Genomic DNA, 13732 nt, shown 5'->3' with positions numbered 1-13732 from the left:
ACTTGTGCCATTGAAAGTAAAATCAGTCCCACTGAGTAAAAATAAACCTTTAAATAAAGATTCTGAATCAAGTAAAGATGTTGTTAAACTACCTAAAATGATTTTCCATTTTCTGATTATTATTTTCTTCATATTCCTAAATGTGAAATTTCATTTTTTGCGACCGAGTTGATTTGTGAGGATTGTGACTATAAGACTATGACAGTGACTGTGTGTGTGTGTGTGTGTGTGCGCGCGCACGCGCGTGCGTGCGTGCGTGTGTGTGAATGTCTGCACCGAGGCAAAGACACAGAGGACAAAAGTTCAACACTGCAGTTTGCAGCTAAAGTGGACAATTACTGTAGCCTACATGTCTGGGCATGTTTTGCATCCATTCAAGCAGTCTACTTTGAAATGTAATTACTTTGCAAATGTAATTAGCTGTTGCTTAGTTTATTTATTCACATGTCTCTTGTTGTGAAATATGCCACAAATAAGTTATTATTAACACATTATGTGTCAAGTTGAAGGGGCACTACTATGCTCATATTCAGGTTCATATTAGTAGGCTACTCTGTGCCTCTACTGTGACACGTTTCCATGCTTTAATGTCCAAAAAGCTATTTATTTTGCTCATACTGCCTGTGCTGCAGCACCTCTTTTCACCCTATGTCTGAAACCAGAGCCCAGTCTGCTCTGATTGGTTAGCACGGCTCTGTTGTGATAGGTCATGTCCCGTACAATGTGTTGGAGCTCTAGTCAATATAAGCGCAAGTGTTACATATGTCACCTTATTACGGAAGTAAACAAAGGAGTCCAATAATTCAGGCAGGGAGAGAAACTCCCTCTGGAGGGAACACAGTGATTTTAGCCTTTGCAGACCATTTACATGCACACAAAACAATATAACACTCTACAGGAAAGGGAAAACCACAAAGAGCAGAATAGGGCCGATTGAAGACTCTAACTTTTTCATCAGCTTTATTTGTTTTTAATGAATAATTTACACTGTGGCAGTTGCATTAACATATTCTTATGTCTGTTTGTAACTGTTATTGTTAAAATGCATGTATGTTGAGGTTAGATTTGTACACTGGTGATCTGAATGTCACTCTGACATGAGTCTGTCTGTATCATGGTCTGTATACTGCAGTCAAAGGTCTTCCTATCTGAGTTAGACACTTCAGCCTTGCAGTTGTCTCCATCTACTGGAACATTGGTGTCATTATTTATTTGTTAGTCTTCTTGAATAAACTACCAGAGAACTGCTGGTCCACTGCAACTTTTTATTCTTAAATCAAGACTGAATACCTTCTCTTTTTTCCCCCTGAGAGTGTGGGCGACAGGAACTCTCTATGGAGTGAAGGGATTTTAGCCTTTGAAAACCATTTACATGCACCTTTATAACACACTTCAGGAAAGGGAGAACCGTAAAAAGCAGAATATGGCCTGTTTAAGAACTTGTTGTAATATTTTGTATAATTGTAAGTTGTAACTTGAACAGTTAGTCCACAAATATATTGTTTAGAGTTGCATTATTTTCAAACTTTTCAAATGCAAAATCTAAAAAGTCACTAAAGCTGTTTAATAAAAGTAGCAAAAGTAGGCTAAGACGCGTTAAATGGAAATACTAAAGTAAAGTACTTCAAAATTGTACTTAAGTACGGTCAGTAGTACTTGAGTAAATGTACGTAGCCTAGTAACAATCCACCACTGGTTCTTGTCAGTGAATTCTAATCTACTCGACCAGCCCGTATCGCTGAGTCCCATCGGGGCTTTACACGACAGCTGTCCCTTTAAGAGACCTGTGCTCTAAAATCCTGCAGTATATGAAACTGTCCGAGATTGTTAGACATCTCAACTGAAGACATATTCCATGCAAACCAAAATCTCTGTGTTCACGTTGGGTACCTTTTCTTGTCATGTTTACGGTTTAAAGGAAGTTGTGTGCGGTGCAGAGGACAGAGATGCGGCAGTGATGCTGCTGCCAGCCTGCTGCTAATGTAAGTATCTCTGTCTCCCTCTCTCCAATGCGGCATTAAGATGTACCCGGGTGTTGCAGAAGGATATTTTAAGCAAAACATCTGGATGTAAATGATTGAGGGAATGTAGGCTAGCTATAGCCTGGGATTGCTGACAGTGAAGTACTCTGGTGAGTGACGTATTTTTGCATATTTATTGTTGGAGTTTTGACTTCTAAGAGTTTTCTTATATTGCATATGATGTTCAGAGGATGTATATTAGGAAACCATCATGGTGTTTTATGGTGCCGGGAGTCCTTGACTTTGAGGAGATGATGTCACTTTTCTACGTAATACTGCTGTTTTTTCCCACATTGCACCACTTTGAACGAAAACATAAAATAATTGTTGTATGCATCAAATCACCTATCAATGTCTGAACATGCTATATAGACAGTCAGCATCACATTATATGGTTATTTGCATTTGAATATGTTGCTCTAATGTAGTGTAAAAGGTTTTAATCTAATCTCAGCTTCATGGAGATGTTAAAGCAAAGTTGATGTGCGCATCACTGCAGTGTGCTGACTACAAGTCCCAGAATTCCGCGTAATAAGCGGCTTAGGCTAATCAAAGTAATGCACCTGCAAGCACCATGGTGGGGACATGTGTGTCACCCTTGCAACCTGCAGTGCCATCTACACAGAGAAAAACATACTATATAAATAAATGTTGTTATGCAGGCTGTTATTTTTGATTTATTACATTTTTGCATGACTTTTTTCATGCTAAAATAATCTAAAGTTATTGTTTTCTGTTTGCAATAAATGTTTGTTTTTATTAATGTCCCTGTTTATTCATCTCCTTATGTGTTCCAATGTATTCAAGCTTTAAAATCTCCATGCTCTTCTGCCCTCAAATAGACGTTTCTGCACTGTTTGTATTTATTTCAATATACAATAAAACACAAATCTATAAATTAGTCAATATATCAATCAAGAAATATGTATAGAAACAATAAATAGGCTACAGGTTATTATCAAAAATAAATACATTTGCAAAGTAAAATAACAATAAATAAATAGAAAAATAAAACCAATTTTTTTTCTTTTTTTTCATTCTAAATACATCCAAATGTATTATTTTCTGTTTAGATATTTTTTTGTTTTTATTCACTTCCCCAGTTTATTTATCTCCCTATTTATTTATTTTTATTTATTCATGTATTTATAAAAATGGAAGCATATCCTTCTACCCTCAAATTGACATCCCCTCGAAAATTAAAATGATTGCAGCACTAACGTCTATAAATCACCCTTCAGCACAGATGCCCATTGTTTGAATAGATGGTTCAAGCCCACCCAGAACTGGGCAGTGCTCCAGCTGCAGTTATCAATACATGTACTTCCGGAACACTGCACCAGTTTAATAGGACGGAGTGAGACCACTTTGTTTTTTCATATAGTCTCTGCAGAAATGTGACTTTAAATGACATTACATTACATGTTTTATCCAAAGCGTCTTACATACATTCAATACTGTGGACAATCCCCACAGGAGAAATTTGGGGTGAAGTGTCTTGCCCAGGGACACAACAACATGCTGACTACAGTGGGACTCGAACTTGCTACCCCCTGATTCCAAGTCCAGCACACTATCCACACGTGGCGACCTATCAGTCCCATTCAGGAAGAGTACTTTTGGTCAGTCATCATTCTCGGTCAGAGCAATACAAAACTGGAACTCTCTACCCACTCAAATCAAAGACATACATACACATACCACCTTCACAGCTCACTTAACAACATGGTTCACTGAGACCTGTACACACTAGTCTGTGTTGAATATCGCGTGTGTGTTACATGTTGTGTTACATGTTGTGATCATGTTGCCCCTCGTTTCTGTTATGTGATTGTGATGTGCTATATGTGACATGTACTGTATGTAGTAACGTGTGTTGTTTATTGTTCTCTTTTATCCTCTCTTATCCTTTCGCCTGTATCTACTTGTCCTTCATCCTTTTTATTTTATTTTATATTTTTTTATAACTAATGCTGTTGATATATCGTAATTTTAAGGGTGTCTATTACCATCTGGCCGGGAGCTGCTCCATTTACTGTTTTTGTGAGAGTTCATCGATGGGGACTGTCCACGACACTATAAATAAATAAACTAAACTAAACTAAATCCACTGAGCCACAGCCTCCCGCTCAATAAATGAATTGAAGATGAACTCGCACCCAGTCTACAATAGAGATGAACAGCATACAACAAATAGTTCAAATGCCTGGCCCATAGCAAAGAGTTAGCTGAAGTATGCAACTTTTAAAACGTAAATTAATGAATAAAGACTCGTCAGAAATCTTCTATAGGTCAATGTCTGGACTAAATGTCAATGTTCATATCAACAGAATTACATATTTAATAATAAATATAGCTTGTCTTAAAGGACTCCTGTTTTTTACATTTGTTTGAGCGATAGAATTACTAACAAAGAACTGCTAACAAAGCACTTATATACTAATAAAGGACTGGCTTATCTAAAGCCAGTTGAGTAGCACTTGAAATGTTTAGCTCTATGAAACCTGATGTACTTATATGATTCTGTTTTCTTCAAGGTTGTATCTTCCTGGTCGAATGTACTTATTGTAAGTCACTGTGGATAAAAGCGTCAGCTAAATGCAATGTAATGTAATGTAATGTTTGTAACAGTGTCTTTACTGGCTGATGTAAAAATCAAAAAGGAAATAAGACAACTGCAGCTTATCAAAAATGCTCACAAAAAAAGAAAGTGGAACCAGTACCCCAGTTTAAAGCTTTGTAGTTGCTCCCTGTGAATCAAATACATGATTTCAAAAATACTATTCATATTATTGTTGACCACTGAATAGTTTGAGGCCAAAATAAATCTCTCATATGCTGCTTTTTCACAAGCCATGCAGAGCTCTTATATCCTCGGGAACAGAACAAAACATGTAGAATCAGCTTTCAGTTTTTATTCTCTGCAGATCTTTTGTGTTTGAATGTTTTGTATGTCTGTTTTACTTTAATGGTTGAATCTAGCAATCTTTACAATCATGAATCACATTTATGCGTAACAAGTGACAGGAACATTATTTGCTATTATTTCCAGACTGGATGAATTAAAGGGTATACAAATTATTCATTTGAATATCAGGAGTCTATTGCCCAAAATTGATTTACTTCGGATATGGGTTGTTCTACATAAACCTAAAATCATCACACTCTCTGAAACTTGGCTTAATAGTAACATTTCCGATAGTGAACTACAAATCACAAATTATTTGCTTTACAGATCTGAAAGATGCAGCAGGGGTGGAGGTGTGGCTATTTATGTCTCCTCTGACCTTGTGACTGAGCTAATTGCTACTTCTATAGAGCCTCTACATTTTGAATGCATTTTTCTTAAAATAATTTGTGATCATGAAAATAAATGCTTAACTATTGGTAGCATCTATAGGCCACCTTCTTCACCTGCAGAGTCTTTTAACCACATCATTGACACTATCAACTCCATTTCCTGTGGAAATGAAATAATCTTGCTTGGTGATTTCAACAAAAATTGGTTGGATAAATCATCTGATAGAGAGAAAAAACTTTTCAGTAGTCTAAATGTTAAACAGCTAATTAATGAGCCAACTCGTATCACTCTTAGAACCCGATCTCTGCTTGACTGGATACTGGTGTCAGTCACACCCTGACAGAATCTTAAAAGCTGGTGTCATGTCAGATTGCTTCAGCGATCATTCAATTGTTTATTGCGTATGGAAAATCAAATTAATTAAACTACCTCAAAAACTAGTCAAAATCAGACAATATTAAAAAATTGAATGTTGATTTATTTATTAATGATGTTGTTGCCCTTAATTGGGACAGATTTCAACTAATACCTTTTGTACAAGATGCTTGTGATTTTCTGCATAAAGAGCTCACTGATCTCATGAACAAACATGCACCTGTGAGAACGGTTAAGGTCAAAGGTCAACATCTCCCTTGGATCAATTCTGAACTCATCAGTCTCTTTAGGGAAAGGGATAAAGCATGGTCGATATATCGTCATTCAAGAACTATAGCCGATTGGGAAGTATACAGGCATCTCCCGAAATCTGACTAAAACCAAAACCCGAAATGCTAAATCAAACTACTATAAAGAATCTCTCACATCGGACTTTAAGAATCCCAAGCAATTTTGGACTAAAATTAAATCTATTTTAAATAAATCAGGTAAACATTCTATTAATAAAAGAAGAACTGCTGATACAATAATTCATGACCCATTATCCATTGCCCAAATATTTAATCAGCATTTCGCTAATGTATGTTCCACACTACTATCTGACTCCTATTTGACGACTGGTATTTCTAATAGTAACTCATACTGCAACAGTTATTTTTCTTTTAAGAATATTCTACCACACGAAGTTCATAATGCTATCACAGAATTAAAAGTGGATGGCAGTGCAGGACTCGATGGTATAGAAAACAGGTTCATAAAATTGGCGTCCAATATTCTCATGTACCCACTTGCTGATTTGTTCAACCTGTCTTTGTCCACCTGTGAGTTGCCGACTATTTGGAAATGTGCACGCATCATTCCACTGCATAAAGGTGGTGATTTACTTGATACAAATAATTATAGACTAATCTCTATAATCTGTTCTATTTCCAAAGTTTTGGAGAAAATAATTTATAATCAACTGTCACATTATCTCAATACTTCTAATATTTTATCTCCGGTTCAATCTGGTTTCAGGCCTAATCACTCCACAACAACTGCCCTACTTAAATTTACGAATGACTTGTACTCTGCTGCAGATGATGGTGAACTCACAGGTGCCATTTTTATTGACTTGACAAAAGCCTTTGATTTCGTTGATCGATATCTGCTCTTGGATAAACTTCACGGCATTGGCCTTTCTAATAATACAGTGTTATGGTTTAACTCGTACCTTCACAGTAGAAAGCAATGTGTGGTTGTTAATGGAAAACAGTCTGACCTGTTGATCCAACAAAAGGGTGTACCCCAAGGATCAACTCTGGGCCCACTTCTGTTCTCTATTTACATAAATGATTGATCTTCTTGTCTCATTAATTGTTGTACTCACCTTTATGCTGATGACACTGTCATATATACATCCAAATCTGATTTTTCACAAATTCAGATCTCTCTTCAATCGGATTTTAATATCTTACAGGACTGGCTATCACACAATAAACTGCTTAACTAGACAAAATCTTATACCATGGTCTTTGGTACCAGGCAGAAGCTCAAATCCAAACCTAATGTAGTAATAACATGTAAGGATGGCACTTCTCTGCATAAAGTTGATAGCTTTAAATATCTTGGTGTATGGCTAGACTCTGAACTTACATTTAAACTACATATAAAGCATGTAATACAAAAAATCAATTACGGAATCTGTGTTTTACACCGCTCTCGCAATTGTTTTGCGCTCAGTGTCCGAAAGAGAATTGCTTCTCAAATTATTCTTCCGATTATGGACTATTGTGATGTTGTCTACCAAAATGCACATAAATCAGATCTTGCTCCACTCAACATAGCCTACAATAGACTATGCAGATTTGTTCTTGGTTGTCCTTTTCGTACACATCACTGCACAATGTATAACCAACTTAAATGGCCTTCTTTAAATGTAAGAAGACACACGCATTGGCTTCAGCTGATATTTAAATGCATTTATCTTAACTATCCCCCTTATTTAAAGCAGTATTTCGTACCCTACTCGTCAAATCATCAAGTTAGACATTGAGTTCAGATTTATTTCTCTGTCCCCTCTGCAAAGAAATTGATTCGCAGAAGAGCGTTCATTTTCAAAGCCCCAATAGACTGGAATACTTTACCTGCTGCTATTAGATCTCTTGCATCATTGGGTATGTTTAAACATGCATTATCATCTCACTTTCAACTGGTCTGTATTTGTTATTAATGAAACTGATATTGATGAAACTAATTTGCTCGACTGTCTCTCAAATTGTAATGATTGTATGCATTGCTTGAATTGTACTTAACAGACTGTATGTGGTTTGTCTTGTGTGTCATGTTTTGCATTTTGTCTTTTTATTTATGTATGTCTGTAAGTTGTTGCTATTGTCGGGACCCCCTTGAAAACGAGATGGTGCATCTCAAGGGGTTTATCCCAATGAATAAACATTTCTATATATATAATAAACATTTGTTCTTTTCAAAACAAGGCTAACATATATTTTTGTTGAAATATTTGTAATTCTTATACCTCCGCAACTATTTAAATCTACTATATTCCCAGTGTTTATTTTTTATCTTTTAAGAGTTGTCCTATTTTATTAGTTTTGTATATACTTATGTTAAGCACTGGAACGTGTTGGACGAAATAAACTCGCTTTGCCTTACTACGCATGCGCAAAAGTATCAACAGTCAATATTAGGTTAAGCGTCGTAGAAGATGCCTCTTAAATACAAAATAAACCTCTCAAAGGAAATATATATTTATATTAGTTTACCTAATAGACCTTTGTTGACTCCTAGCTCAAAGGCAATCGGTATTTACTGCCAGACTCTAGCTGACGGGCTTTAAGACAACCCGGAAGTAACCGAGAGGGAACCTCTCGCTTCGCCTCCAGCGCTTTTGCTCCCTCACACTGAGGGTAATTCATTATTATTAGAACATCGCCTTTGAAGGAGTTAGTGTGTTGTTGAGGGGGAATTAAACAATTTCCCTTCATATTGTTGTTGTTGTTATTGTTTCCAGGAACATAGCCTGTCGTGAGATGTATCCGCTTTTTGAGAGGACCGTTAACCGGACAAATCCAAGTGAGTATTAGGGATAACTCTCCCGAAAGAGGCTAAACAAAATCACCGGAGGTTAAAAGAAAGCCTCTTATCCATAATCACCACAACTCTTTGATTTTAAATGTCTTCTTGTTTTGTATAAATTACTAAACCAGGTTTGCGTCACTGTGTTATAGACTGTATATCAGGCAGGTGTTTTGGGGGAAATAACGGGTTTCTTCTTGTTTCCACGACAGCCGTTTTCCGGGTGGTGTATTCATGCGCTCAGTGCAGAAGATAGTCCCATGAGTGTGTGTGTGTGTGTGTGTTGGGACACATTGCAGCAACGAGATGGCCAACTGTCCAGACCCGTGGTGAGTTTTTACTGTGGGAAAGGCTCTCCTCCACACTGTTCAAATAGAAAATAAGAATAACAACATTTCCCAGGCACACACCAGCATACTGTCAGCCTATAAGGTCTGTATATTACATTAAGGCACTACTGGTCCAGTAGTGTTTATTATGGGCTGCATTTCAAGCATCCTGTGCAGTCAGCCACACCCACCCCAGTGAATTATTATGCAGCACTGTGGCTGCTTGGATCCAGTGTCCTGCTGCTGAATAAGCAAGAATATGTGGAGAGGCGAGGGTCACATAAATACGATTTTCCTAATCCAAAAGACTGATTTTGAGAGTGATCTGCTTCTATTGTAAAAATACATGCTCTTATTTCTTAATGTAAACATATAGAAAAGGGAAAGAAATCCGGTTTACTTTTCTGATTATATCACTGGGGTCTTGGGAGTGAAAAGTAATTTTTTTGCCACTTTTATTTACACATAATATTAATGTAGACTCCATAGAGCATTTTAAACAAAGGCTTCAACCTAGTTTCCTAGTGGACACAAACGATATAACTGCACCAGCCCCTGTTCCCCATATTCTTTCTCCCTATGTTTCCTGTCTTTACTGTACCAACAAATGAATACAAATCAGAGAAGAAAGTCTTTAGATAGTCAAGTGTATTCTTATGATGTTGTTAGTAATTCCAAAGGTCTACCAACACCCAACACAATTAATAATTTCCTCCAAACTTCAAACTAAATGTGTACCTCTGTTCTTCAGGTTGCCTCGGCTGACAGTTCGTCATGAGTACATGGGTCTGAGGTGCTACCAGGTGTCTCCCTGCACATGTGTGGAGGAAGTCAAACAGCTGCTGTACGAGGAGACAGACCTGCCCGTCACAGAGCAGCAGCTGACTCACAATGGGAGAGTGGTACGTTTCCCCCTCAGCCATAACGGCATAATACATATACCACTTATACTTACCAAATTGCATTTTATGCAAAAGTGTTTTTGGTTGTTATCCTGAAATAAGGTGTGTGGTTAAAACAAGCTGAAGCGATTGTAACGTTTTGTTCTACGACATAAAATACGTCAGTAAATACCCCACTGGTGAATTTGCTAAAAAGTGTCTAAATGAGACGACTATTTGTTTGACTCAGAGATTATTTTCTGTTTTATTCTGGATTCCAATGGAGAAATCCCATTTGCGTTCTCTCTTTGCTCTACTAACTTTCAGGTCGGCCTTCAAACTTACACATATAGATAAGAAAAGAGAGAATGTGTGATTTCTGTGATTGTAGATCATTTTCAGCAGCAGCGTGCTATAACTGCAGGACAGATAATGTGACCTAAAACATTCACAGAGCTTTCATTCATTGAGGCTGTGAACCAAGTTTTCCTCACATGTTTAATTGTGAACTAATAATTGAACTCTTTTAATGTTGTTATTGAGCATATGACTGATTTTAACTTTGTTATGGTCGTCTGTTTATTTGATCTTGACTGCGTACTTGGATTCCTTCAGAGTAATGCAGAGGTGATAGACAAAGTATCAGCTCGGATGACTGCAATGATCTGACTCAAACTGCAACATAACCTCATAACAGTATGAGTATTAAATAAAAGGCAGTAGTATACTTACTACATTATTAGCATATGAAACAAGACCTACAAACCAAAGCTAATAACAATAAACAAACGTAATGATAAACAAATGATTTTCTATTTATTGGCTTATATTTTTTGGATACAATGTGTAGTTATTTCTCCCACAGCTTTATATATGTCAGATTTTGGATCAGTAATGTATATCGGATAATAAGTTATTATTGAGGCAGATAGATGTTGTGAGGCTCTTGTTTTGGGTGTGTCAGTGTGTGTCCCAACATAACTGCAGTTGTCCCGGGGTTCAGCTGATGGAGAGCAGCAGGTGGTGGTAAGTTCTCTGAAGCCCTCACTGATCTCATGCGCAGAAATAGAGTGGTGCAGTGATGACGTATTTTTGTAGGCCGACCCTGAAGGCAGCATCTTCCCGGTTCAGATTTTGGACTATAAATATATTTCAATCAGGAGAGACTTCATTTTGTTTAAAGAACATTTATTGACACATGCCATATGATCAATGTTAAGTCTTTGGCGATTAGACCCCGATCCTGAAATCGTATATCTAAAGGGGGAAATGCAGCCGTGAGCATATAGGGAACCCTCCCGGGGTCTAGACACTGGTGATGATGCTGAAGATCTGGATTTGATGAGGAGATGGGATGAAGAGGGGATGTGATGAGGTCTTTGGATTAGCTCTCCTGGCACTGGATGTGATGAAAGGAGGTGGATGGGGAGGAGGTGGTCGGCAGCATGAACACCTGAAATGACAGCTGACTGCAGGAGAGAGGAGAACCATTTTGAAGTTTGGCTGCAGCACGATGATTGGCTGCTGAGATTGAGGTGAATGTAATAGGTTAGCAGGAAGCCCGAGATGAGCTGATTATAAGCAGCTGCGGAGTGAATGTATACTAGTCTTCCTGAAAGAACTTGCACTGAGCTTCATATATAAATAATCTCTTACATGTTTTGTTCAGCAGGATAATCTCCACATATTAACACCACGTTAACATTTTTGAAGTAAAAAGCTAACATTAGGCTATAAAGGAACTACAGCACGATCACATGACTTCACGTCACCACCGCTAAGCTAAAGGCGGCTAATGTGAACATGATCACATTTAGTCACTCATTTAGACACTTCGGCATTTTTAAATTGTCCAGCTGGTATTTACTAACTTATTTTATGTCGTAGAATAAAACGTTAACATCTCTTCAGCCTGTGTTAACCACAGCCTTATATCAGGCTAACAACCAAAAACACATTCAATAAACCATTGATTTCAAGACCAAGGGAAAGGAAGTGGAAAAATGCTGACTCATATCCGGGTTTTAGGACTCATTCCTGCAGATTTCTATTAGCTGCAAGCTAACCACGAGGTCAGAATACTTTTAAATCAAACAATATTTCAAGTTGTTCATTATCTTCTGGCTATTATAACTATATTATGTGAACTGTTTGTCAGAGAAAAAAACAATATAAAAAAGGAATCCCATGGTTCCCTCCAGATAAGGGGTTCAAGTTGCCTTGCTCTGTCTAATGCAATTAAAATGTGCTGCAGTCGGATGTGGGAGGCACACACTGTATTAGCCGAAGTGTATTTTCCTTTTAGAAGGCAAGTTAGGCTTGTTCTCTTTGAGTTTTAAAAGCATTCGTCAAAAATAAAGGCTTGTGTGTGAGTGCTCTCTAATTAAATAAAACATTCAGAATGAGGTGAATCGCTGCATTACACTAGTTTATATTGATACAGAGAGAGACAACCAAAGACAGGGGGAGTTTAAGGGGTGGACATCTCTAAGTAGTTGACCAATCACAACAGAGCCGGCCAGCTAACCAATCAGAGCAGACTGGGCTCTGGTTTCAGACAGAGGGTGAAAAGAGGTGCTGCAGCACAGGCAGTATGAGAAAGATAAAAACATTTTTCAACAATTCCACCGGGTCCGTCAGCGCCGCGACGGTGACCTGGTGGAATACATAGCGGACTGGCCAGATCTGTGTGTTCTGGAGAATCACAGAACGGCCGGCTCGGTACGCTGACGGCCGGCACCGCCCTTAATTTTTTTTAAACGGCATCATATAAATTGCGCTGACAGGCGACAGAGGTCCACAGTTGCCCCGCAGCGAGGCTCCCCCCGCCCTCCAGTAGACAGTTCACGAGCTCAGTCACTTCATAACACCAAAGATGGATCGCGGTAAACGCTCTGAAGTGAGGCTCCACTACACTGAAAAAGAAAAACACAAGGCACAGTGTAATGCCTGTTAATAGCTTGCCACAGGCATAGCTCAGTTACAATAAAGCACATATTGTGCAATACATTTGTATTGCATGTATATTTTTTTATTTGTAAAAATGTCAGTTAAAGTTTAAAAGAATAAAGATATTTTTGTTATCTAAACGTTTGACCTCTTTCTTTTACAATTTTGGAATCGAAACGGGGAATCGATAAGAACCGGAATCGGAATCGATACATTTCAAACGATCCCCACCCCTACTGCTGAGTGCAGCGGGTCACACGGTCACCTTGAGAAGCCCCACCTGGCAGCAGCATCCGTTCTGAAAGATGCACCAGGAAAAGATTTTTCCTTCACATTAATGTGTGCAATAATGCAGGACAAAAGATTTTACAGTGGCTGGGGTGAGATGCTGTTGACACATTAATGTTGATGGGCAATCAGTTCCAGTGTTATGAGTGCATTAAGTAATATAGTAAAGAGTTTATGATAGAAATGATGACTGTCCGGACATACCAGATTTCCTTTGCTACTGAAAGCTTCATAATTATGTTAAAGAGGTCATATGATGCTCATCTTCAGGTTCATATCTGCATTTTGTGCCTCTACTGTGACATGTCTCCATGCTTTAAAGTTCAAAAAGGTCTTTATTCTTCTCATACTGCCTGCACCTCTTTTTACCCTCTGTCTGAAACCAGAGCCCAGTCTGCTCTGATTGGTTAGCTGGCCGGCTCTGTTGTGATTGGTCAACGGCTTAGAGATGTCCCACCCCTTAGCACATCAAGTGTTAGAGCTTAATTAAAATATATCCGTCACCATACA

At 38.0% G+C, this 13732-nt stretch overlaps 1 protein-coding gene across 3 annotated transcripts in view; it reads left to right on the top strand.

Annotated features, from left to right (window-relative positions):
- Positions 1-1797: 1797 nt before the first annotated feature.
- The window catches only part of sacs (sacsin molecular chaperone), a 32369-nt gene continuing 20434 nt past the window's right edge, over positions 1798-13732 (top strand). For 2 of the 3 annotated variants that reach the window (XM_034224673.1, XM_034224671.1), the window contains exons 1-4: positions 1798-1982; positions 8711-8772; positions 8988-9104; positions 9856-10006. In XM_034224673.1, coding sequence (XP_034080564.1) covers positions 9082-9104; positions 9856-10006 — 174 coding nt within the window. In that variant the 5' untranslated portion in view covers positions 1798-1982; positions 8711-8772; positions 8988-9081. Of the gene's footprint in view, positions 1983-2018; positions 2132-8710; positions 8773-8987; positions 9105-9855; positions 10007-13732 lie in introns of those variants that run through there. The other variant, XM_034224672.1, reaches the window with a different exon arrangement.

This window comes from Gymnodraco acuticeps, unplaced genomic scaffold (assembly GCF_902827175.1).
Source record: "Gymnodraco acuticeps unplaced genomic scaffold, fGymAcu1.1, whole genome shotgun sequence".
Taxonomy (NCBI): domain Eukaryota; kingdom Metazoa; phylum Chordata; class Actinopteri; order Perciformes; family Bathydraconidae; genus Gymnodraco; species Gymnodraco acuticeps.
The sequence above is the reverse complement of the archived record's forward strand: the minus strand, read 5'-3'. Positions and strand labels throughout refer to the sequence as shown.